Source organism: Balaenoptera borealis, assembly GCF_965194805.1.
Source record: "Balaenoptera borealis genome assembly, chromosome: 11".
NCBI classification, from domain to species: domain Eukaryota; kingdom Metazoa; phylum Chordata; class Mammalia; order Artiodactyla; family Balaenopteridae; genus Balaenoptera; species Balaenoptera borealis.
The window spans coordinates 79,401,143-79,426,627 of NC_138868.1; the positions used below are offsets into that span (position 1 = coordinate 79,401,143).

Sequence of the window (25,485 nt, forward strand, 5' to 3'; positions counted from 1 at the left end):
CTAATGATGAAAAATCTGAAAGAAAAATTAAGGAAACACTCCCATTTACCATTGCAACAAAAAGAATAAAATACCTAGGAATAAACCTACCTAAGGAGACAAAAGACCTGTATGTAGAAAACTATAAGACACTGATGAAAGAAATTTAAAATGATACAAACAGATGGAGAGATATGCCATGTTCTTGGATTGGAAGAATCAACATTGTGAAAATGACTATACTACCGAAAGCAATCTACAGATTCAATGCAATCCCTATCAAACTACCAATGGCATTTTTCACAGAACTAGAACAAAACATTTCACAATTTGTATGGAAACACAAAAGACCCCAAGTAGCCAAAGCAATCTTGAGAAAGAAAAATGGAGCTGGAGGAATCAGGCTCCCTGACTTCAGATTATACAGACTATACAAGATGGCATGGTACTGGCACAAAAACAGAAATATAGATCAATGGAACAGGATAGAAAGCCCAGAGATAAACCCACGCACATATGGTCACCTTATTTTTGATAAAAGAGGCAAGAATATACAATGCAGAAAAGACAGCCTCTTCATTAAGTGGTGCTGGGAAAACTGGACAGCTATATGTGAAAGAATGAAATTAGAACACTCCCTAACACCATACACAAAAGTAAATTCAAAATGGATTAAAGACCTAAATGTAAGGCTAGACACTATAAATCTCTTAGAGGAAAATTTAGGCAGAACACTCTATGACATAAATCACAGCAAGATCCTTTTTGATCCACCTCCTAGAGAAATGGAAACAAAAACAAAAGTAAACAAATGGGACCTAATGAAACTTCAAAGCTTTTTCACAGCAAAGGAAACCATAAACAAGATGAAAAGACAACCCTCAGATTGGGAGAAAATATTTGCAAATGAAGCAACTGACAAAGGATTAATCTCCAATATTTACAAGCAACTCATGCAGCTCAATATCAAAAAAAACAAGGAACCCAGTGCAAAAATGGGCAGAAGACCTGAACAGACATTTCTCCAAAGAAGATATACAGATTGCCAACAAACATTTGAAAGGATGCTCAACACCACTAATCATTAGAGAAATGCAAATCAAAACTACAATGAGGTATCATCAGTCAGAATGGCCATCATCAAAAAATCTACAAACAATAAATGCTGGAGAAGGTGTGGAGAAAAGGGAACACTCCTGCACTGCTGGTGGGAATGTAAATTGATAGAGCCACTATGGAGAACAGTATCGAGGTTCCTTAAAAAACTAAAAATAGAACTACCATATGACCCAGCAGTCCCACTACTGGGCTGAGAAAACCATAATTCAAAAAGAGGAGTCATGTACCACAATTTTCATTGCAGCTCTATTTACAATAGCCAGGACATGGAAGCAACCTAAGTGTCCATCGACAGATGAATGGATAAAGAATATGTGGCACATATATACAATGGAATATTACACAGCCATAAAAAGAAACAAAATTGAGTTATTTGTAGTGATGTGGATGGACCTAGAGTCTGTCATACAGAGCGAGGTAAGTCATAAAGAGAAAAACAAATACCTTATGCTAACACGTATATATGATATCTAAAAAAAAAAAAAGTTTCTGAAGAACCTAGGGGCAGGGTAGGAATAAAGATGCAGACGTAGAGAATGGACTTGAGGACATGGGGAGGGGGAAGGGTAAGCTGGGACGAAGTGAGAGAGTGACATAGATTTATATATACTACCAAATATAAAATAGATAGCAAGTGGGAATCAGCCACATTGCCCAGGGAGATCAGCTCGGTGCTTTGCGACCACCCAGAGTGGTGAGATAGGGAGGGTGGGAGACACAAGAGGGAGGGCATGTGGGGCTATATGTATATGTATACCTGATTCACTTTGTTATAAAGCAGAAACTAACACACCATTGTAAAGCAATTATACTCCAATAAAGATATTAAAAAATAAAACTATTTATGCCTTTGAAATAAAAGATTTACTGTTACCTTTGCCTAATATTTATCCAATAATTTGGGCTTTTTAATGTATTTAATGGATCTGTAATCAATTTTTGTACAATTAGATGTTCCTTTCTATTTTCAAATTGTTAGTAATTTTCCCTCTTTGCCATTTTTCAATCTGTCTCCTCCCCCACTAATATAAAACTCTACTTTTCCTGTATACTACATTATATATTTTTTAATAATTATAGAATTTGTACTCTACTGACCTTTCTGCTTTCCTCATAATAATTATTTTGTCACTTTATTGCAGTAGGCAGAGTTCTAAGATGGCCCCAAAATTCCCAGGCTCTTTTTTACATATACCTTCTCCTAGTTATTCAATTAAACACTAACTTATTTACGGCTTCAAAAAGATTTTGCAGACGTAATTAAGGTCTCAAATCACTTAACCTGAAGATAAGATTATTCAGGTGCGTCTGACCTAATCACATGAGCTCTTTTTAAAGCAGTGAATTTTCTGTGGCTGGTCTAGCTGGCTGCACAGTAGGAAGTTAGAGAGCTGTTCTGGCTGCCCTGGAAGAAAACAAATATCCACCCTATACACTGAACCTCGGACCACATGGCAAGGAACCGCAGGCAGCCTCTATGAGCTGAGAGTGGTCCCAGCTCACAACTAGATGGACAACTGGGGCCTCAATCCTACAACCACACGGAAATAAATTCTACCAACAACCAATGAGTTTGGAAGCGGTTCCTGAACCCAGAGGAGAGCTCAGCCTGGATGACATCTTGATTTGAGCATCATAATACCTGAGCAGAACGGTGAGCTGGTAAATGAGTGTCATTTAATTTAAAGTCACTAAGTTTGTGGTAAGTTGTCCCATAGTAATTTTTAAAAACTAATATATTTACAGTATCAATTCTTTTTCAAACATTATCTGTTCTCATTCATTACACTTCCAGAAGCGCTTCAAATTTTCTCCAGTAAAAAAAACCGTATTGACAATTCATGGTGTCCTTATGTTAAATTTATGGATTACTATTTGGATCCAAATAGTCTCCCTCCCTTTGGTATGAAGGAACAGGTTCAGAGGGTCTGCAGTGGCTCAATGGAAAGAACAAGATGGTACCAGCTGCTGAGTGAGTGAGCTCCCCCTTTCAAACAAAGCCACTTTCTCAACCATGAAATTGTACTGTTACAAAAATGCCCTCCCATAATGCACTATTCATTAGCATAAGTAGGCTCTCCTACCTGCCAGCCTGTACATTTTTTCCCAATAAACACTATTTCATATATGCCAGTGAAGCAGTGTGTCAGTGATCTCCTTGGCATGACTTAAGTCCTCCTCACATATTGTTCTTGCAACTCCAAACTGCTCTTGGCTCTCAAACCCACTACTCCATTCATACATCTGGGGATATTTGCACCAAGTCCTCTATTCAAAGAACATGATTGTGCTGCTATTTAGAGTCATTTATGTTTCTTGGTAATGTTTTATAATTATTTTTAAATAGATTATTAACCTACTTCTATAGCTCTCAAAGCTATTATGAATGTTAACCTTTTTATTTATAACTAATATATGCTGGTATAGAGAGAAGCTTTTGGATCTGTATAGTTTCTTTTGATTTTTAACTGGACACAGTTTCAATTTTACTGATAATTAAATTGACAAAATAATAAATTATTTGTATTTTTAAATGAGACCATTTATCCAGAGAAGTCCTCAGATTCTGAAAGAATGAATCTACAGTGATGTCATGCAGACCTTGGGTATGTTACTCCAATCTTTTATGCCTACTTCTAAGAGATGTAGGCATGGTGTTGGGATAATAGAGAGCAAAAAAGGAACCGTTGTCTTGATAACATAACTTCCCCCAAGGTTAAGGTCACTTCATTTCTGGAAGTCTGAAGCTCAGCATTATTATCCAAAATATACCTTCTCCTTTGCAGTGGGGGTTGAGGCCTCTTAATACTTTCACACCTTCTCATAAGGCATCCTGGGGGTCACTGTCTCTTACCCATTCAAAGTCAAATACATCTTCCTATTCCCAAACCCAGAGAAATTAAAATTTCTTGCTTTTGTCTGGGTCTGTCATTCCCTTAACATCCCAACATTTATTCCCATTCTGCTTTTGCCCTCAACATTTCCATTATCTCCATAAGCTTTATGGTAGGGTAAAAATTTGAAGCCCTTAGACCTTGCAGTACAATAAAGGAGATTCCCCTGTATAGGACCAAGAATTTCAAGGTCCAGAATCCACACATTAGACGTAGCTTGCGGAGTAGCAAAATTCTTTCCTTAATTGTATATAAATTTGTTTCTGGTACTCATATCACTGCAGGCAGTGAACCTACAGTTCTCTGCTCCTGCAACCTAGTAGGCATCTTACCTCACTGTCAAGACACAGAGCCTCAACTGTGCCTTTATGAGATGGACGGGAAGCCATGGGGAACCATGCTCAACCATTTGCAACTGTATCCCATCTATATTCTGTATATGGTTTATTCACTGCTTGGTGAGGAGATCAAAGTGAAAGCAATCTTGAAAGGTGACCATGTCATTTTTGCTCATCCCTGAACTCAGATCAGGTTCTATGTTCTGATTAAACTAAGCCCTCTGCTGTACTCAGATAACTCACCATGATCTCTGTACCCTCATATGTATTTTTAATTCAGACCTCCTCCCACCTCACTTTTCAGCTACTTCTACCCATTGTATAACCCTAACTCTGGACAAAGTACTTTTCTGTTCAACCTTAATTTTCTTAATTAACTAAACGTGGTCTAGCACATTCCTTACTGTGTTTTCCCATGGAAGCCTTGCCACTCCAACTCCTTCCAACTTCCTAAAAAAAGCTTGCTCCTAGAGCCACCTCTAGACCACTGATTCATTGTTCTTTCTCCTTCAATTAAAGCTCATACCATTCCTATTGCCTTAAAAAGAGTTAGGATATAAATGTGTTTTAGAATGCAACTGATCAGTATGCAAATGTATAGTAAGTTCATTACAAATAAGAATAAATTTATTAACCACAATAAAAAAGGAAAACAAGAAGGACTTTATTTTTGCAGCAAACTCTTATTACCTGTGAAATATTATGGAATCACTTGGAAATAGTAAGGTTTTTAAACTATGTGAAGTTTATATATTACTCTGCACAAAATTATTCCTTGTAACTGTCTTCAATAGAAATTATCTGTAGATTATATATTTAGCCATTTCAAATAAATATAGAAATAAGTATAACACTTTCTTTAATTTTCCTAATAATGCACTATGGTTTACATGCTTTAAAGAAAAGGGAAAATTCTTTAAAAGGACAACAGACTCCAGGTAGATAGGTTGCAATACACAAAAAACAAATTTTATTGTATATTGTTAATATAATTAGTAGTAAAAGCATACGTTGAACCATGTTTTCCTTTATAAAACTCTACAAAATTAAAGATTTCTATTTAGACTCATAATACCTAGAAGTCACCTATGGTTAAATTTTGGCTAATATGCTTGAAACATTCAGTAAAAAGAGAAACTATGTAAAATTGTTTATATATTATCAAAAACAACTGTGGAACACTCATTACAATTTAAAATGAGATTACTTAAAATATGGATTGTAAATTCTTCTAATTTTCATTGAAACAGATTTAATCTTGACAGGTGAGTTGTTTTTGGTCCATGTGCCCCATCGAATTCCAGTTGCAAGCAATTTTCCAGGGAAGTAATGAATGCCATTCAGATTTGCGAGACCACACTGGTTGAACCACCAGCCGGTATTGTTACTGAGGTGGCTGCAGCTCTTCACAGACTGACCACTGATGGAGCATGCAGGGCGACATCCATCATTATCAACATCTGATGTGCTAAAAGGCATTGCATTTTGATTATCTTCTTTTCTGAAACCCCGGAATGCATCACCTAGGTAAAATAGATTTTTTTAATGACGAAATTTAAAGGCATTTTTTGTAATTTTAATCAACATTTACCAACCCATTATGCAAAAGCATTACATCCCAGAACTAAGGTTTAAATTATATTTTACTAGGTGTTATATTAAAATCTCTTCTCCGGGTGCAATATGCCAAGATCTGGTAATGAATTCCTCAACATGATAGGCATGTTTAAGTAGACATTTGTTGGAACAAATTATGGTGGTCTGTGATGGCCTAGGAAAACTTTGCATATTATCAGTTAATAAATTGAAAACTATTAAATCGTTGCATGATTGTATGAAAGGACCAAACAGTAGCAGTATAAATTGAATGATAGTTTCCTTCGTATGCTTTAAAAACTAAATCCCATCCCTTACCCCTGGTAACCACTAATGTGCTCTCCATTTCTACAATTTTGTCACTCCAATTATTTCATATAAATAGGCTCAGAATATGTAAAAAAAGAATAAGTGGACATTCGATACAAAATCACAAATCACAAAATGGAAGCTTGGCTGTGTAGAGAGAAGCAGATAATTTAGGTCAAAAATATGGTGTATAAACCTGTCATACTTTGGGGAAGAGTAATATGGTAATTGGTAATTTAGGAAGAGAAAATAATTTACACACAAATTTTTATACCAGTACCATTTTACATCACTTTAGGTAGAGAGGTATGGATGAAGGTGAAACCTCTACCTTTAAGGAACAAATTTATAACTGCAAAAGTTGTTTGATTTTATTTAGGGGCCACCAAGTTTATATTAAATGCCCAATGCCCTCAAGAAAAAAATCAGCTATACCACTGAGGTATGCCTTTTCTTCATGGCTCTCCACATGATATGCATACTAATTGGATAGTTGTTAAAACACCACCATATTTTAAAGACTTACACTGGACATTCTATGTATGGTATCCCTGATAGTCACAGTAATCTTCAAAGATTAAGTATCTTGGCCAAGGCAACCTGGCTAACTAAGTAGCAGGGGTAGAAGTCATGTGTGTTTGTTTCTTTTAAATCACATAAATAAAAGATTCTAATTAGTCCCATTGTACTTAGATTTCACTTATAGATAAAATTTGCGGGCTTCCCTGGTGGCACAGTGGTTGAGAATCTGCCTGCCGATGCAGGGTACACGGGTTCGAGCCCTGGTCTGGGAAGATCCCACATGCCGTGGAGCAACTAGGCCCATGAGCCACAACGACTGAGCCTGCGCGTCTGGAGCTTGTGCTCCGCAACAAGAGAGGCCGTGACAGTGAGAGGCCCGCGCACTGCGATGAAGAGTGGCCCCCGCTCGCCGCAACTAGAGAAAGCCCTCACACAGAAACGAAGACCCAACACAGCCATAAATAAATAAATAAAATAAATTAAAAAAAAAAAAAATTTGCTAAAATGTTTGAAACACTAAGTAAAAGTGAAGCTATGTAAAATCTTTGAAGAATTCAAAGCCCACGTTTGTTTCATTATGTTCCAAATGTTTGGCATCTTTTGAGATGTCTTTGAGGAACCTGGAGAACTTCACTAATGGTAGTGGCCTATCCTGTACCCCAGCCCTGTCTCTGACCATGTACTTCATAGGAACAAAATGTCAAAATTGCACATATTTGCAGGGAGAATATCATTTTCAATACCACATGGTGCAAAACCTTTCAGAAGTTCAAATGAGAAAGACAACACTTATGGATCATTGCCTAAATTATATGATCCCTCCACAGATACTCTCCCTAGTTAAGTCCAACCATCAGAAGGATCATACATTATATGAGCTCCTCACTGGATTATATTTAATAATTTACTCTAAAAATATAATGCATAGGTCTATTTTTAAAGAAATGGCCCATTAAAACTCACTGTTACGTTTTCTGTCCGAGTGTGATTAGAAAACATGACACTTTGTTTTCTCTAAGAACCCAGAAAAATGTCTCTCAAATTTTAAAACCAGGACAATGTGTCCTCATGGAACAACTGTGCTCCTCAAATGTTCAAATTTCATATTTCTATTTTTGCTCTGAGCTCAAAAGTCAAATGTCTGGCTCACCTCTACCAAATACCTGATCATACTTAACTATACTGTTATCTTTACATTCTTTTGACATCTTTTTCTTTATTTTGATTATATTATGTGATGAACACTTGAAAGTTACTTAACAGCTTTATTGGGAAAAGGCAGAATAGGGCATGACAAAATTTGAGGTTTCCAAAATGAAAAAATTCTTTCCATTATAAACTGTATCCTCTAATGAGATCCTAGTCATCTTCTAGAGAAATCCCACATAAACTTTTCCTAACATTGTATGTTCCATATTTAGATAGTTCTTTACTCTTTTAGAGATGAAGCCTCAAAAATTATATAACTCCTTAAAATTGTCCCTATATGTCAATATTTAAATTTCAGACTTTTACTTAATATCCTAAGTCTAAACCCCCTCAGATATCAGAGATTCCATCCATACCAGGCAACTTCTCATGCCCAGTAATTTTCCTCCCTCTGTGCCTTGACTCAAGCTGCTCTGTTTGCCAACATTCATTTGTCAAAAGCCTATCCATTCCTCCAAGTACAGATCAGTGATTCTCAACTATAAGGATGCCAACATATCCATCTAGTGAATACAAATACCTGGGCCCAAACTTACTGGATCAGATTCTGCATGAGTATGTACTTTCAAAAAGCATCCCAGGTTGACTCTAACATTAATTCTTTGTTGAAAACTACCCTTCCATGAAGATTTTCTGGATGCAATCCACTGGAATCATTCTCTCTTTCTCTTTAGCCCCCAGAGCTCTATCGGTATTCTGTGTTTTGAGTTTTATTTAATCTCCTCCTCTATATTGTGATCAGTTAAAGAACTGGGAACACAACTCATTCATTTTTGGATTTCTAACACTAAACATACCTAATGAACAAGTACCATGATGAGCAATGAACAGGAGAGCTGAATTTAGTATTAACTCAAGTTTAAAATATCAGCATCAAAATATGCATTTAACATCAAGTATTTTGACGTTCTAAAAATTTAACTTATTTGGAAATGAGTAGATGTACCGAGATATAGCCAAAAAAAAAAAAAAAAAAAAAAAAAGCCCCCACTAAACTAGTTGTTCTATCAGCCTGGGTCCTTGCCCTTGCTCAGATGTGATGAGCTGGGACTCGGGCAAGTCACTTAATCTTTCAGGTTTCTTCACTTGTAAAGTGAGAAGAGTGAAGAGCAGCTCTAACATTCTATGACTTCTAAACACCAGCCTCTCAGTACATGAAAATGTAAATAATGCCTTCCCAGCCTGCCCCACAGATTCGCTATCTAAAGAATCAATTGTGATTACATATGGCAAAATTGTTTTAAAGTGTATAAAGCACTTCAAAATCACGAGGTGATGCAACCATCATAGCAGAGTTTCAAAACTCAAGACTTAGCCAGTTTTCTCATTCCTAACCTATTCTGTTATCAGTTACGTGTCATATACCAAAAGAAATGCATTACTTTTATCTTCATCTAATATTGAGTCAGCTATATTTAAATCTTTTGGATAACTTTAGGAATAAAAAACTTACCAGCATTTCCCGAATATCGTCCTAAGTGCACTTTAAAAAATCTTGTTTCATCCTCTAGCCAAAAATTATCATATGATGCATAAGCGAATGTGTCATCTTCAGATTCCAGTGCCACATACAGCATAAAACCGGTATTCTTCTGATTCACTATGTAAAAAATCTTTTTCAGCCCTAGCCAAAATTCACCTGTTTAAAAAAAATGCTTTTTTAAATATATTTTAATACAAGTTAGATAACCCTCTGTTATTAAGTGTTTGATTTTGCTTAGCGTTGTAACTAACTCCAATAACTCCAAGATGGCACACATAAATTATTTGAGAGACTAGATTGCCCTGGTTCAAATTATCAGTGTTTGCCTAATTTACCAAAACATATATATATGTGTATCTTCCCACTTCTACTTTACTAGACTTGGGATAACCAGTCTCTGTTTCATTTTTTTATCTCCCCAAATTAAATTCAAAAATTCATTTAAAGATCACGTAAAAAGTCAAGTTTTACCTTAAGGCATGTCAACAAAAAATGAGTTCAAATATTATGGCAGGTAACAAAATGATGTGTACCAGTAAATATAAGAGGTTTAACCTCCAAATCAGCAACTCCTAAAGAAATATTTTCTGAAAATGCTCAGTAGAAATTATTTTTTCTGTCTTTGAGAATAATGTTTTGTGAACAAATATTTCTTTGTTATAATGCAGCTCGTCAGTTACTTATGAATGAGGACATAAGGTAGCGACACTGGAGCATACCCAGGTTAAGGGTCAATATTTCCAAGATGATTATAGATCCAAGATGGATTATTGAGCTCCCTAATTCAGACTGCATTCTTCTCGCATGTTCTAGCCAATGGCTTTCTACCTCCCTCTACCCACTGTGGCATAACCTAAATGTGGACACTCCTGCTCTGAAGTATATCCCTCTGCTTGAATCATGAAATTACTGAAGGAAGTAAGGATCTAGTCAGAGCAAACTTCAAGAATTGGGGGACAATGTGACAGCATTCAAATCTTAAAACTATAGCTAAGATACTAAGTCACTCTCCAGGCCTTACAGGGGCATTTTAGCTACCTTCCCACTTAGAACTGAAAAGTATTCTGAAGAAATACTGGAAGAAAGGAAGTATAGGAAGTAAAAAAGAAGTACAAGAAGGAAGGTGGGCCCGCTTAGTTTCTCACAGTCTGACACTACAATTTAAGTGTCCTTGCCATCTTTCCCCTCTACCCCAACTTCAGATTTAACTGAACAGTACATTTTCCTTAATCCCAAGTTTATTTTTTTAAATAGGCCAAGTACAAAGCAGTCTGCTTATGTGAAGTATACCTGCCTGAAGACATTTTTTGTCAAAACTCAGATAATTTTCCCATGGAAATAAGCATTAAGTAAGGAAGATAACAACTTAGAGCCTGCAGATCTATGACAGCTCAATTCAGAAGGCAGCCCTTACTGGAAAATTGGAGGTAATGCTAAGAAAACACAAGTATATCAACTGCATTCCATAGCATGGCAGCTATTTGGCCTTACTTATGACATTTTATTACATTTCATGTCCCTTCTAACACCATTGGCATGCTGTAGGGTTTTTAGCAGTAGGACAAACACCACCACTTATTAAATCCTTGGATGACATTATTATGGGATGTTAGAGATTTTAAATTATAACAACAGTAACTTAAAATAATAGCATAAAAATGATCAAAGTCACCTGCAAATGTTCCAATTAATGTAAAATTCTGCAGGGTTCAGAAATACTGGTGCTTCTATTCACCAGCAAAAGTTGATGCTGCCATGTGGTAATAACGTGAACAGATTTTACAGTTCACCTGGGGTTTACATTTTCCAAGTTTTGAGCATAGTGATTTTTACTGACATTTACGTAATTTGAATTCCTACAGCCATGGACCTCAATTTTCTATTTCGTAAGCTTGTGTAGACACAGCACAAATCTCAAGAATTTCAAGGTCCCTGCTCATTCAGGTTTTCATTCTACAAATAGTTATTGAGTATCTGCCAGAATTCTGCTGGGTGCATAATCAATACTTAATAAATAAGACAATTTAGAATTTTCACTCAAATCACATTTCAACTAAAAATAAAGATTTTCATATCCCAACTGAAGACCTGTTTAAGTAATTTGGCATATAACCAGAGGGTAATTTGTCATATTTTTATATTCACAAGGATTTGCTATTTTTACTAACAGTTTGACCAATAGAGACAGAGTCCATAGGCATATTATCAAAAAGAAGAAAAAAGAGGAGAAATAAATAAAATTTGACCTAAAAGGTCACCAAATCCATCCAGATAATCGCACCATAACCTTTGGAAGTCAATTATCCCATCAATCCTTTTCTGTATCACAGTCCAACCACCTCCTCTGTAATCCATGTCACACATTACCTAAAATAAACCCAGAAAAGACAAAAGTAACATAATATTATTTTCATTCTTTGATATAAAATTCATACTTCACCCTTAAAGCCTAGAGAAAGAGAAGATACTTCCACTGAAAGTTTCAGTGCAACTGTATGTCATTAATGTATTCAGATATTTTTTAAATCTCTAGAAATAATACTGTTTATTATAAAACAAACCTAATTGCGGTCCCTGTATCAGTCATTTTTTTAACATATGTGTTTGTAGCATTTTAAGGTCTCAACTCCATAAATATTTTTCAGTTGAGTAATAACTGTACCAATCTGATGTGGCAGAGTGATGTATTTCTTTATAAATTTTTTCCTTTTAATTAAAACACTGATTTTTTTAAAAACAGCGTTAAATATGCCTGTGTGCCTGTCTTTGATTGCTTTTTTTCCTCCAAAAGTCTGGAAGGCTGTGTTCAGACTGGGATTTTCAGACAGAAAGGCATGATTTGTGCCCCATCTCAGCAGGCACTCATAGGTGCATCTGTGGTGCTCTGTTAAATACCTCTAAGAGGACAACCATAGGGGACCCATAGAAGTGACACAGTGAGAAAATCAGAGCAATCCTCCCCATCAGAAACTTCCCACACACAGACAGAAAAAGGCAGTGTGGAGGAAGTTAGGGAACCAACACTTTCCCACCAAAGAGGTAATTATGCATCCCACTCTTCACAAAATTAGAAGCCTTCCCTTTCCACATCTGTTCAGGCCCATTTTTGAATCTGTAGGTGAAGTAATTTAGGTAATTTAAAATTATTTCCCACTTAGTTCCCAATTTTTGACATCCTGTCAATAGATGTCAAAAAATAATGTTAGTATCTCTGAGATGAGAAACTGGTTTAGAAAAAATATTTTAATAAAAACTATCAATAAGGTATGATATTGGTATTATAAATTTCTTATGCACAAAAAAGTAACCAGAAAATTATATATATATAATTTTTATATACTATATAGACTATATGTAATATAGTAATATTATAATACATAATTTTAATAACACATAATTTCTAGTAGAAATTTCTTCTAGAAATCATGGTATAGAACTACTAAGGATAAATATAAGAGTAATTTATTTGATTTGATTTAAGAAATGGATCAGGTTCTCAATCTGTCTCACAATTCAGTGAAAGGTTTTTTTAATTATTAATTTCTTATACAATCACAAAAAATCACTTATCATCCAAAGAAAGTGTAACCAAGTGTAGGAAGAGAAACTAAAGTATTTTTAGCAAGCCCCAAGGCAAAGCACACAATTATTTTTTAATATCCATAAGCTAATTCAAGCAAGTAAGTATTTATTTTGCATAGTTCTGCCTACTGTAAGGATAATATAAGATCTTGCACCAAATGGATTTACTTTAAAGAGTGTAACCATGAACACTCAAATAGAAAAGTGAAAGACCCTCTAGTTCTTTTATTGGTTTGTGGTTTGGGCAAAGAATTCCAGAAAACAAAAATTTTGAAACTGGAACTTATACTGATTTATTTTAAAATTTTTAAGAAAAATTAAAATATTAAAACAATTAAAATTCTAATATTATTTAAATAAATTAGATGCCTATCCTATTCCATATAATAAGGGAAAACTTTACCTCAAATGGGTAACTAGATCCTTCTGGGTGGATTATATACAAACCACTTGGTGTTTTAGTGACAGAACCAATGGTATCTTTAATATCAGTACAATCTAAACCTAGAAAAGTAAAATTAGTTATTTAGGATATTTCCACATATACATTTAAGACAATCATTTTATAACAGAGAATTGACAGTGCTATCTGAAATTATTATTATTAAAATGTTCAGTAATGATGATGATTTTAACTTTTTGAAAATGAAAAATTATCTCAACTTTAGAAATAAGGAACTAGATAGATGTAGGAACTGGGATTGAATAAGTTATGCTGCAATAAACCTTCACTAATAACTAACTCACTGTTATTGATTAGTATTCCATTTGGTATCAACATTTATTTAATATGTTTTATGATTATGCATTCTCTTGTCCAATAAATAATGCCCTTTCAGAAATCTAGGCTTATTTTGGGAACATAATGTGTAACAGAAATCTGTGTGAATGAGGAGGAGAAAATCCAAAGGAATAAGTAGATTAATTACTATTGACACATCCTTTCTCCACTATTTGAAATTTCAGAGATTCTGGTGTTTGGGGGCCCACCATTACAAACAGGCAAAGGGAGAGGAGGGGGAAATCACTTTCTTCACCAGAGAAAATGATGCTGAGGCTAGAGCCTGCTCTGTTGACAATAGCTAGAACTGTAGCAGTCTATAATCACCTTCTCTTAAGCACTCCCCTTTCCAGGGGATTGTAAATATATTATGTAGATACGATATTATAGTTTACTCTGATATACTTTACTTTGTGTTATCTTTTATAAATGTGATAAAAACAAATTCAACCCTTACAGCATCAGTTACCAAGAGAACAAACACATGAAAGCCTGAGACTTCAGAGCCAGAAGCTTGGGTTAGATTCCTAGTTCTACTATTTACTAGCCAGAACCATTAGCTAAGTTACTTACCTACTTTTCTTCATGTGCAATATTGTTATAATAATAATACTATCTACTTCATAGTGTCATTCTGACGATTTGCATAGTAAGACATTATATCAATATAAAGCACTTAGCACAGTGCCTAGCGCACAGTAAATATGCAGAAAATGTCATCTACAAAAAGGTAGCTATAAAAAATTGTTTGCTTTCCCCTTCACTTCTAGAAGATATAGATTTGTTGCCTTTCTTCTGAATTGCTAAGAGACATTTTCATAATAACTTTATGCTCAGAGATATGATAATAGAAGTTTACAATGAAGGACTAATCTGAGTTGGAATATCTGCTTTGCCATCACCATCCAAATAAATATGAACAGGTTATTCAGATGTTTCTGGGCTCCATATTCCTTACCTGAGTATGGTGATCATCATAGCAAACACTTATACTGTCTTACTATGCATCAAGCAATATTTTAGGAGCTTTTGGTGTATTTATTCATTTAATCCTCATAAGAACCATATGAGGTAGGTACTATCAGTTTACTGATGAAGAAACTGATATCAAGGAAACAGTGGATGAGGGATTTGAAGACAGGTGATCTGACACCAGAGTCCATGCTCATAACCACCATGTTACACTACCTACACTACTCACTTATGGGAAATAAATGAGATATAATAGAATAACAAAAAATAACATGTGAAAGTGCCTGTCATAGTACCTGACACATAGGTGATTCTCAGTAACAGTTTATTTCCTTCTCTTTGTAAGGAAAAAAAGAAAGATCATTCATTAGGCTGTCAATAAATATTTACTTGCTTGGAACTTCTTGTTATTAATTCACAACTGTAAGATATATAGGGCACTTTTCTTAGAAACCCATGACTTTAGGAATTACTATACAGTGTTTTAGTATAAACAGTGCTAAATTCCAGTTTCTTTTGTCTTAAGTTTCTTTTTCTTTTCAAATTTTATGTCCCAATTTGAAACATCTCAAACATGTTAAAAATACTTTTTACAGGTGGGAGGAATTCTGAGACCTTCTTTTCTTCTAACTGAAGATTGATTATTAATATTAAAATGTAAAAGGAGAGCCTGAATTCAGTTACATAAAACTATGCAATTTTCAACAGATTCAGAATATCTGCATACAGCCATAGCTTTCAAATGGTCAGAAAAGCTTCCCAATTCAGGAAAGTACACATTGTCTGGGTTGAAATTTGGCAGGTATTACTCCTCCAGTCTGTTAGATGATAATGAGCTGTATTTTTTAAACAGAAGTTCTAAATGCATCAACCTGTCCAGGAAATTTTTAAGCAATAAAAGACAAGTATGAAAAGGGTGAAATACCAAAGTTCTCACCATGTGACTGAACTGGTCTGTGAGGAAAAGTATCCAGCTGTTTTCTAAAAACTTCTGTAGTCAAAAGGAGAACTCGATTCATGAGCTCATTAACCTAAACACACATGCATACATTTAAGCAAATTTATACTTGAACAAAACTCTCTTAGCTGAATTTTATAAGTGATATCTCTAAGCCTCTTATAAATCCAGCTTTGAAATATATATAATGCCCATTTTTCTTTTGAATTCCTTACTGCTCTAAGCAGTAAAGAAAGGCATTACTAAATAGCAATCATTAAATTGAGTACTGTTTTCCTCCTACACGTTGCTTTCATCTGCCCAATTCTGCATTTAACTGCCCTTGCAGATCTGTTCTTTGTATCTTGCCTGCTCCTTTGCTGTAGTTTCTTATCTGATCTCCCTGTCTCCTCCCTCTGCTCTTCCTCAAGTCATCCTCCTCACTAGCTGTCAATCTAATCATCGCATTTCCCTGCTCAGACACTTCAATGACTCCTTGGTGTGGCATGAGTTAGCTCCTATTTGTTTAAGTCAGTTTTCCTTATACACCTCAACCTCACCAGCCACTCCACCCCTGCACCACTTCAAGCAGTTCCCCAGAATGGAAGGTCCTACTCTTCTTACCCAACATTTGTGACCTTTGAAGCATTTATCCATCTTTCATTATTCAGTTCATAATCTCTGTCATCTGGGAACACTTCTCATAGCTCAGATATTGAATTTCTTTGGTGCATCCCTCTGACAGCATTCACAACATTTTCAATACATTTTTCTGCTCCCTTAGACTGTATAAGCTTTAAGTGAAGATCTTTTTTTGTTGTTATTGCTTTCTGTTTGCCTGAGGCTTACTATGGTGCCTCTAACATAGTAGGCACTAAATAGATGTATGGACTTTAATGTATTAAAAAATTAAACAATTATACCTCTAGCTAAGTATATCAATGTACACATACAATAACAACACAATTCTAAAAAATCCATACCTGATTAGATAAATAATCCAAGGAATCTTGCTGCTCATCCATCATATTTCTTAGTAGTTTTTTGGTACTTCGTGTATAAGAAACAATAGAATTTTGCAAATTTCCTTAAATCATAATAAAATGTGTTTGCTAAATATTATTTTGTTACAGAAAACAAGTACAGTGAAAAATAATTTCAAAATGATTTTGGATAAATATGTAACAATAAAGCTCAATCTAATACATAGAATTGCATATTCTAGTCAGTACTTTTTTGTTCAACCCAGGATTATCCAAGAAAACAATTGTTTCAATACCTCCCAATGAAAGTATGCTTCCTAATAATTTAGATTACCCCCAAATAATTTAATCTGATATAAATGAGAGACAACTTTCTGAATATCAATTCTCACTTTATAAGATGAGAGGTACAGAAGCAGGAGGTCCAAGACTCATCAATTCTTACTACATAAGAAAGTAAAAGGCAATAATTCCATATCATGTAAGTTAATTTTAAAAGTAAATCTTTCTTTAAATTTTTTTCTATTAATGCTATATTGTTATATAAACAAATTACAAACACACATACATATATACCCATAATAAATCTTAGTCAAAAGTTTTAGCTGGTTGGTTTCTGGTTAAACTTTTACTATGTATTTTTGTTTTTATTTTAAAACAATCTTACTTATAGAATAGTTTCAAGAACAGTATGAAGAACTTTTTCTTAATTCTTTTGAGCATGCCACCATGATGCCCCTGGATACTTCAGTGTGTTTTTCTTACACCAAAGACATTCTCCCCAACACAGCCATCAAAATCAGGAAATAAACATTGACTACCATGTACTTCTCAGATTTTATCCAAGTTTATTCAGTTATACTGATGATGTCCTTTACAACAAAAGGAGTCACACATTATGGCATACATTATTCTTTTAAAAATTATTTATTTCTATGTTCCTAACTTTTACTCTAGCAGTAGAATCACATTAACAATTCGTGATATTTTAAAATCTACCTCACCCAGCTTCATCTCTCATTTTTACTTTCAGTCTCTCACTTTCTATTAGACACTCCCTGGATTTAGACATCTGTCTTAATGGATCTAAAGCCACACTCATAGGTTTGAGAAGCCTGAGATACCTATGTTATACATAGAATTAAACACAATAAAGTGAGCTTTTTATACTTTCTGACCTAGGAGTTACAGTCCTATAAGAACTGGATCAGAACCTCCTCCATTTCTGATCCCCCGTCTCACTTCACCGCCTATGTACATATAAATAAATAGATCATGAAAATTACTGCACTGTTACTAGTTTTAAACAAAAATGGAGATTTTAAAACTTTTTATTTTTTATACTTTGCCACATAAATTCACTGTGAATTTGTATTATATCTATTGTAGAATTTACTCAATATTAGTGAATTCCCTCTCAAAACTCAGGTGAAATTTGCCATTTGTTCAGACGGAAGTAAGAAAATAGTGCTAGGCGAATTGATACTATCAGTGCCTTCTGGCTCGCCCCTTCCCTATGTGGCTAGTTGGTGTCACTGGGCCATATTACATAGAAGAAGGATTTGTTCATTTATCAAACACTTACGAAGCACCTACTATGTGCCAAACACATAAAACTCCTGGCCTAGGATGATCAGGATATATATAAAATGACCCACACAAATGCTAAGCTATATTTTTCCATCTCTACCCTAGAAATAATAAATCATATACCTGTATAATTGTGGTTATTTTTAATACTTACTACACATGAAATGTTTTTCTTCTCGTGTAATCTTAGTTTTAACATCACATGATTCCTCACAATCTTCTTTATAAACAGTAGCATTACTTTTACTTTCACCTTTTGCATTAGATTCATCTTCTACAATGTTATCTACTGGAGAATCCTTTATATTAAAAAAATAGAAATAAGAAAAAATATATGAAATATGTTGTATTACCTAATATGTCATAAATAAGAAGAGTGTAGAAAAAAAGACGAGATTTCAGGACATATACAAGGATGATCATTAGAAAAAAACATAATTAACTGGTTAGTTCAAACTTCCACAAATAAACCTTACAGGTAAATTCTAGGTATGAACAATAAATACATGTTAATTCATTATTTTTGCTCTCCTTTTTTCTTCTCCAATTCCAAAAGGAATCATTTAGGGTCTACGTTCTAGTGTGGTGGCTCTATGGCCTTGACCTTTAACTTTTACACATTTCCATGTGCAATATAGTTCTGACCATCCCTCTTCCAGGAATTGCGCAATTTGAAGTTCTTTGAATGGGTACTAAGAAGGTTCCCTGAGATGCCTACATTTCTATGCCAAAAACACTTTTTGCCACTAGTTATTAGGAATCGTGGTTTGGGGGAAATGTGCAGGAGAATTGTTGCTTTTGTATAAGCTAAAGTATTTACAGATTTGAAAGGTAAAGTATGCATAGATTTAAAAGGTACCAGTGAATATTTAAAAAGGATAAACAACAAGGACCTACTGTATAGCACAGAGATCTCTGTTCAATGTTACGTGGCAGCCTGGATGGGAGGGGAGTCTGAGGGAGAATGGATACATGTATATGTATGGCTGAGTCACTTTGCTGTGCAACTGAAACTATCACAACATTGTTAATTGGCTATACTGCAATATAAAATAAAAAGTTAAAAAAATAAAAAAATAGAAGGTAGCAGTGATAACAGAAAAAAAGCATGGAATTTTGCTTTGCAAAATCAACAACAGATATCATTTTAAAAAGCCAGCAACCTTATATATAGAATGGATAAACAACAAGGTCCTACTGTGTAGCACAGGGAACTATATACAATATCCTGTAATAAACCATAAAGGAAAAGAATATGAAAAAGGATATATATATATTCAGTTACATATGTATAACTGAATCACTTTGCTATACAGCAGAAATTAACACAACATTGTAAATCAACTACGCTTCAACAAAATAAAGTTTTAAAAAATTAAATTTAACTTAAATTAAAATAAAAAGCCAACAACCAACTACAAACCTGTGATTACTAGTGGGGAGAAGGAAGGAGAAAGGTGCAAGATGGGGTAGGAGATTAAAAAGTACTAACGACTATTCAAAAAGAAAAAAGAAAGAAAGCCAATTACAGATGTCATTCTAAAGGTATCTGTTCTTGTTGGCACACTACTGGTTTTTTTAATGTTAAAACATTCTTTGGTAGAAGTTATGTGATTTAAAATAACTCTGTAATTTAAAGAACATAATAACAAGCTTTGTCCTCTTTGACCTGGATATTGAGAGAAAGGTAAAGAGCTAATCACAATATAAAAGATATTTGCCCAAAAAGATGCTTACATTTTGTTACATAGATCTACTTTTAACTTTTTGCTCTTTCCCCTAAACTGCTATAATAATTGACATAGTAGATGTTTTCAAAAACTTAGGTTACAACTATATTTTTTAGATCTAAATAAGATTCTTAAATTTTTAGTATAGAAAATTGTTATTAATATTTCTGTAGCTTTTTTAGAATTTATTCTTGCTTCAACTTTGGAATTTAGTACTGATACAGTGGTAAATACATTTTATAACATTTAACAATTATAAGCCAACATTTAAATGTATAGAGATCCAAATCACCATCTACTCATAGTATTTCATACACTATCTTAGCTATCAATCACTCTGACATTGTTTTGAATAAAATTTTCTAATTTTAAATTTTAACATTTCCTAGGTAACCAGTCACAAGACTATATTTGAAGTATGAAAGTTTATAGAATAGTTTTTTTTTAAGCAAAGTGAATTTTTTTACTACCTACCAGATATTTCATTATTAAAGTTAACTGGAAAGTTGTTGGCTAGTTTTTAACCAAGGCCTGCAATTTCTTTAACAATTTTTCACAAGAAATGTATTAAGAGTCAATCTTCAGTTTATGGTTTCCTAAGTTTAAAAGTAATATTATTTAAGCATAAGTCTCAGCATTTCTAAATAAACACTTTAATTTTCCCATAAATTATATTGAGTACTGTAATTAATCTTTTCAAACATCTAATATATATCTTGAAAACTATATAATCATGCTTTCCTAGCTGAAATAATATTGCTGAAATTCTTACCGTAGAATGATGCACACAGTTACCTTGTATAACTTCTCCACAAGTAAAAATACATAGATTTAATAACAAGAGTGAAGCTTGGAAAAGATAAATCATATTTTTCTTGGTTGGAGAAATGAAAATTTTCTTCAAATATCAGTCAGCTCTGTGTGGAAAGAACTCTAGTACACAGAGTCTTCAGTCAAAAATTTCTGGAAGGTGTACAACAAAAACAGAAGCCAGTACTTACTAGTTTCCATGCCCTCATTTGAAACACCCTTCATATGAGAAACAAGGTAGCCTCTAGAGATCCTGTCATTTTAAGTTATACAAACCCTTTTTTTATCACTACATGCCTGCATTGCAAATCCATGCTTTTGGAATACAGGCAGTAGCCAGCCAGCTAGCTAGCTAAATCAAGTAAGCAAGCAAGAATTTATAGCATCATCTAGTTTTTATGTCAGATTTTTTTTTCCCTTAGAAAAAATGCCTTTGATAAGGTATAACTCTATAGTTGCGAACCAGTTTGCATAAAAATAGTAAGAAAGTAGAAATGAGTGATGTAGAGGGAAGAATATTACATTGGAACTATTTCTACAAAATACTAAGTAGAAATTTAATCAGTGTGGACACCCAGAGCAGATAATTCAGACTTAAAATATGTTTGCAACTGAATTTAGCTATCAGTGATGGTCACATTAACCACATAATGACAGATTTCTAGGACTCTAATTGATTTGTATGTTTTACATCAATAGTGTTAAAACTTCAAAAATTGTGAATATAAGGGGACTATCGCTAGTGAAAATTACCGCTCTCTGAAAGTTGATAGATCAATGTCTGTGGTGAATTTTCAAATTCTCCATGATAATGGCTCCTGTTTTTCACCACTTAAACATGCCTAAGTCTTCACTATCCTAAAATTAAGATTTTCCTGAGTCTTGTTTCCTATTCAAGGTATTATTTTCTCCATTTCCTTTCCTAGCCCAAGAACAACAGGGCAGAGATCATAGTTTTTATGGTACTTGCATAGTGATTGGTATGGTATAGGCACTAAGATATCAATTAATGAAGTAATATCTTAAACAAATTATCTATTTTCTGACTTTACATCCTCACCATGCACTATTTAAATGCAAACACTCTTATCTCTTATTCTACTGAAAATTTCTCATTTTCTCCAGTGAGGCAGCATGGGGTGGTTGGGAGTGCTGGCTCTGGTACCAGAATGCCTGGGTGAATCTTGACTCACCACTCCCTTGCTCTGGAAACTTGGGCAAAATTACCTAATATCACTATAGCTTACTTTCTTTGTAGAACGAGGATTGTCGTGTGGATTCAGTTATTTAATATATGTAAGCACTTAGCACAGTGCAAGAGAAACGACAAGTACTCAAGCGTTAGGTGGTATAATTATTATTTTTTTTATTATTATCACCATTATTATTTGACTTGTTCTATAATACAGTTCTAACATTGCTGGCAATACTGATGACCTTTAAAATCTATATTACAACTAGATGAGTATGTATCTTTAATCTTAAATTTCTAGTTGACGTCTCATAAAGTTGAAAAGAAGATGGCAGAACTTTAGCAATTTTAAATCAGCCAGATGTTAATATACTTTGTTCTTTCACAGCTTGCCCAGAGACAAATTCAGGAAATTCTTACTTGAGCAAGAAAATACTTCAGCAGAAGAAAAAATAGCCTCAGCCAAGATGAAAGTGAAAGCTCAAGAAATTGTCCATCACACGCTGCCTCACATAATTCACAAGGTTATAACGGTATCCAAATTAGATAAATTACGTGAACATGTTTTGTAGCCATAAAGTGGTTATTATATTTTCTTTTGTAAATAGAACATCATTAACAATTTCTGAAACCATGTTAATGAAGTTGGGTGTCTAATAGGCATCTCACATTTAACATACTTGAAACCTAAATCTTATCCCTTCTCCCACCCTCAACCTACTCCTCCCCATTTTAGGAAATGGCAATACCTTTTATGCAGTTGGCTCCAGCTCCAAATCTGAGAATCACATTTGACTCTTTTTTAAAAAATTCCACTGACTTGCCACAACCATGCATCAACACATCTTACTGGCTCAAGTTTAAAATCTGGAAGACTTCTTGCCACCTCTATTACTACCATCCTAGTCCAAGCCGCCATAATCTCTCTCCCAGCCTACCGTTCAATCTAGTCTCATTGTTTCTAGCCTTATCGACTGTAGCCTAGTTTCTCCATAGCCACTAGAGTGATCCTTTTGAAAGACTAAATTAGATCTTACTCTCCTACTCAAAAGTCTCCAATGGCTTTCCCTCCACTGGAAGCTGGATTTTATATTAATTTATATTAATTCCTTGTATACTACGTAAGTCCCCACTGCACTAGAAGGACATCCCCCATGCACTGCTCCAATTTCAAGTCCTAGCACACTTCCCCGACCCCACTCTTTTCTAGATACAGTGATCTTCTTGCCGTTCCTTGAACATATCAAAGAAAATTCTGCCCTCAGAGCCTTTTGTATTTAAAGTACCCACTGCTTCTAGATAATATTCTTCATCCAAATATTTGAGTGGCAACCTTCTTTCTTCATTCAGACCTCTGCCCTAATTTCCCTTCCTTGGAGGCCTTCCCTGATCACCGTATCTAAAATAGAACTGACATCAGTCTCTATCCCTCTATACTACTCCATTTTTCCTCATAGCACTTTTCACTACCTCATATATTCTAGTAGGAAAGAAAAACAAATGCAAGCTTAATGAGCATAGGGACTTTGAAGTTTTGCTCACTACTGTATCCCAGCACCTAGAAAGTGCTTGGCACATAGTAGGTGCTCAATATTTATTTCCTTCATAAAAGAATGAATTATTTTATGGTTTTTAAAGTGTGAAAAGTTAACCATTATATTGAATTAATATGTCTCTTTTAACAAAATAGAGAGACTTTAGTGTAATACTCTTTTTTATTGCTTAAATCATACTTATCTTTCCTGCCAAGAGATAAAACTTATAAATGTCTCAAAATATCTTTCTATTATCCAAATATCTAATCTTAAAGCCTTTTTTTAGAATCAATACAACTTAATAAAGGACTGTACAACTTAAATAAAACATGAAAAACTTGCTTAACATTTTGAAGAAAGGAATAAATAATTTAAAGGTGAAAAAATAGATCTGTAATTTTTTAAAAAGCTGGTAACATTGTGTTTAAATTTTCTTTTCTTCTTGGGTATCATCGTAAAGCAACATTTGAATGAAGAATGTTTATGTGAGTAAACATCTGTAGGCAACTAAGAAACCAAGTTATGCTTCTTAATGCTAATACACCATGTGACAAAGCAATAAGGCACCTATGAGTGATGAGATATCAAACTAATAATACAGAAAAAACTAGACTTTCAGGAAGGCTAGCCATGCCCAAATACTTCAAACAATAAGCACAACCTCCTCACTTTTATTTGCACTTTACACTGCCCTCCTTTGCTTACTCTCTCTCAAATTGGCCCTGGAGAAACAGACTTGTGATGATAGCAGTGGGAATAGAATCAACTTAAATTCCTGTGACTAGGCCAGTTAAAAATTTGCAAAGATAGCTAATCATCCCAGTATACACATTTAGCCTTTCTTTGTCAAGATTATCTATTCTACCCTCTTGGTATGGTCCTGAAGGGGGCTTATGTGTTTTGTGTTTTAACTCAAAACTGGATTTGTTGTGGCACTTCTAAATCTCAGTCACCAGAACACATTCCAGTTTGAGTCATTGTATCCAACTTTGCAAAAACTCTGTTTTAAATAGCTTCAACTGGAAAAGTTTATTATTTGAACTCTAAAAATGAACAAATTGATTCACAAAGACAGAGGTATTTGAATGGTGGGCGAGTGATTTTTATTCTGTTTGTACATTCTGCTTCCAATCTGGGAGTTTCTTCCACACAAAAAGAAAGAAAGAAAAAAAAAAAAACCTGGCTGAAATACAGTCAGAATTTATATGTACTTTTAAAATGAGCTCCAACAAAGTTTCAGCCTTTTTTCAAATTTTTACTTGCAAAACCACTAAACCTGGTGGCTAAAAAATCCAATTTTCCATAAGAGCTTGAAACAATTTCAATATGATGATCTCTTTTGGCATATCTTCCCAGGAGATTACTAAATTAAATCTGCACTACTTTCCTGGCCGCCGATGCTTTGATGGTCTGTTTCCAGAATCTGGCAGCAAGGCTGGCACCATTAAAAGCCTTTGCAATGCGACGTTATAAGCAGGAAAATGGCAAGGAAGACGACTTGCAGACGGAATGGCAGAAGCGTCAGGGAGTGGGTGAGAGAATGCAGAGAAAGGAAATTTCCACTCCACAAACCCTTTTAAAAGAGATGGTGTTTGGGGATAGTGATGCTCCAGAAAGACACAACCCAAACCCCACAGCAGGACTCGGTAGTTAAACAACAAATCCTACCCTGAATTATCCCCGAGGCAATCATTTCAGAATCCCCACGGTGGCGTTTGCCTGTATCTGAAGATTTTGCGTCTCACTGTCTTTCATCACTCTCAATACCCTCACGAAAACATCATCATAAAATGGGAGGTAGAACGGAGTCAGGCTCCGAGGCACAAGTCAGCTCCCCATTCCTGCGAAGACTCGGGTCCCTGAGGATGCCAGGGTTCCCGGCCGCCGCCCGCAGTCAGCTCAGAGGGGTGGGGGGAGTAGGCGG

At 34.6% G+C, this 25,485-nt stretch overlaps 1 protein-coding gene across 1 annotated transcript; it reads right to left on the reverse strand.

The window, feature by feature from the left end:
• Positions 1–428: 428 nt before the first annotated feature.
• ANGPTL5 (angiopoietin like 5) lies at positions 429–25,450 on the reverse strand. Its single transcript, XM_082339979.1, has 9 exons — positions 25,230–25,450; positions 20,797–20,987; positions 18,449–18,593; positions 16,705–16,808; positions 15,722–15,815; positions 13,435–13,535; positions 11,696–11,816; positions 9,420–9,605; positions 429–5,853 (listed from the first exon to the last, which is right to left on the reverse strand). Exons 2-9 carry the CDS (start codon positions 20,890–20,892, stop codon positions 5,534–5,536), a joined length of 1,167 nt encoding a protein of 388 aa, XP_082196105.1. The 5' UTR covers positions 20,893–20,987; positions 25,230–25,450; the 3' UTR covers positions 429–5,533.
• Positions 25,451–25,485: the final 35 nt, after the last annotated feature.

Excerpts from the sequence above, each read along its gene's own strand:
- ANGPTL5 (XM_082339979.1), bottom strand. The coding sequence starts at position 20,892 with ATGATTTATCTTTTCCAAGCTTCACTCTTGTTATTAAATCTATGTATT. Across the intron at positions 16,809-18,448 it reads AGAAAAACATTTCATGTGTA|GAAATTTGCAAAATTCTATT; the intron begins GTAAGTATTAAA and ends TTATGATTTAAG. Across the intron at positions 11,817-13,434 it reads GATCTAGTTACCCATTTGAG|GTAATGTGTGACATGGATTA; the intron begins GTAAAGTTTTCC and ends GGTTTATTTTAG.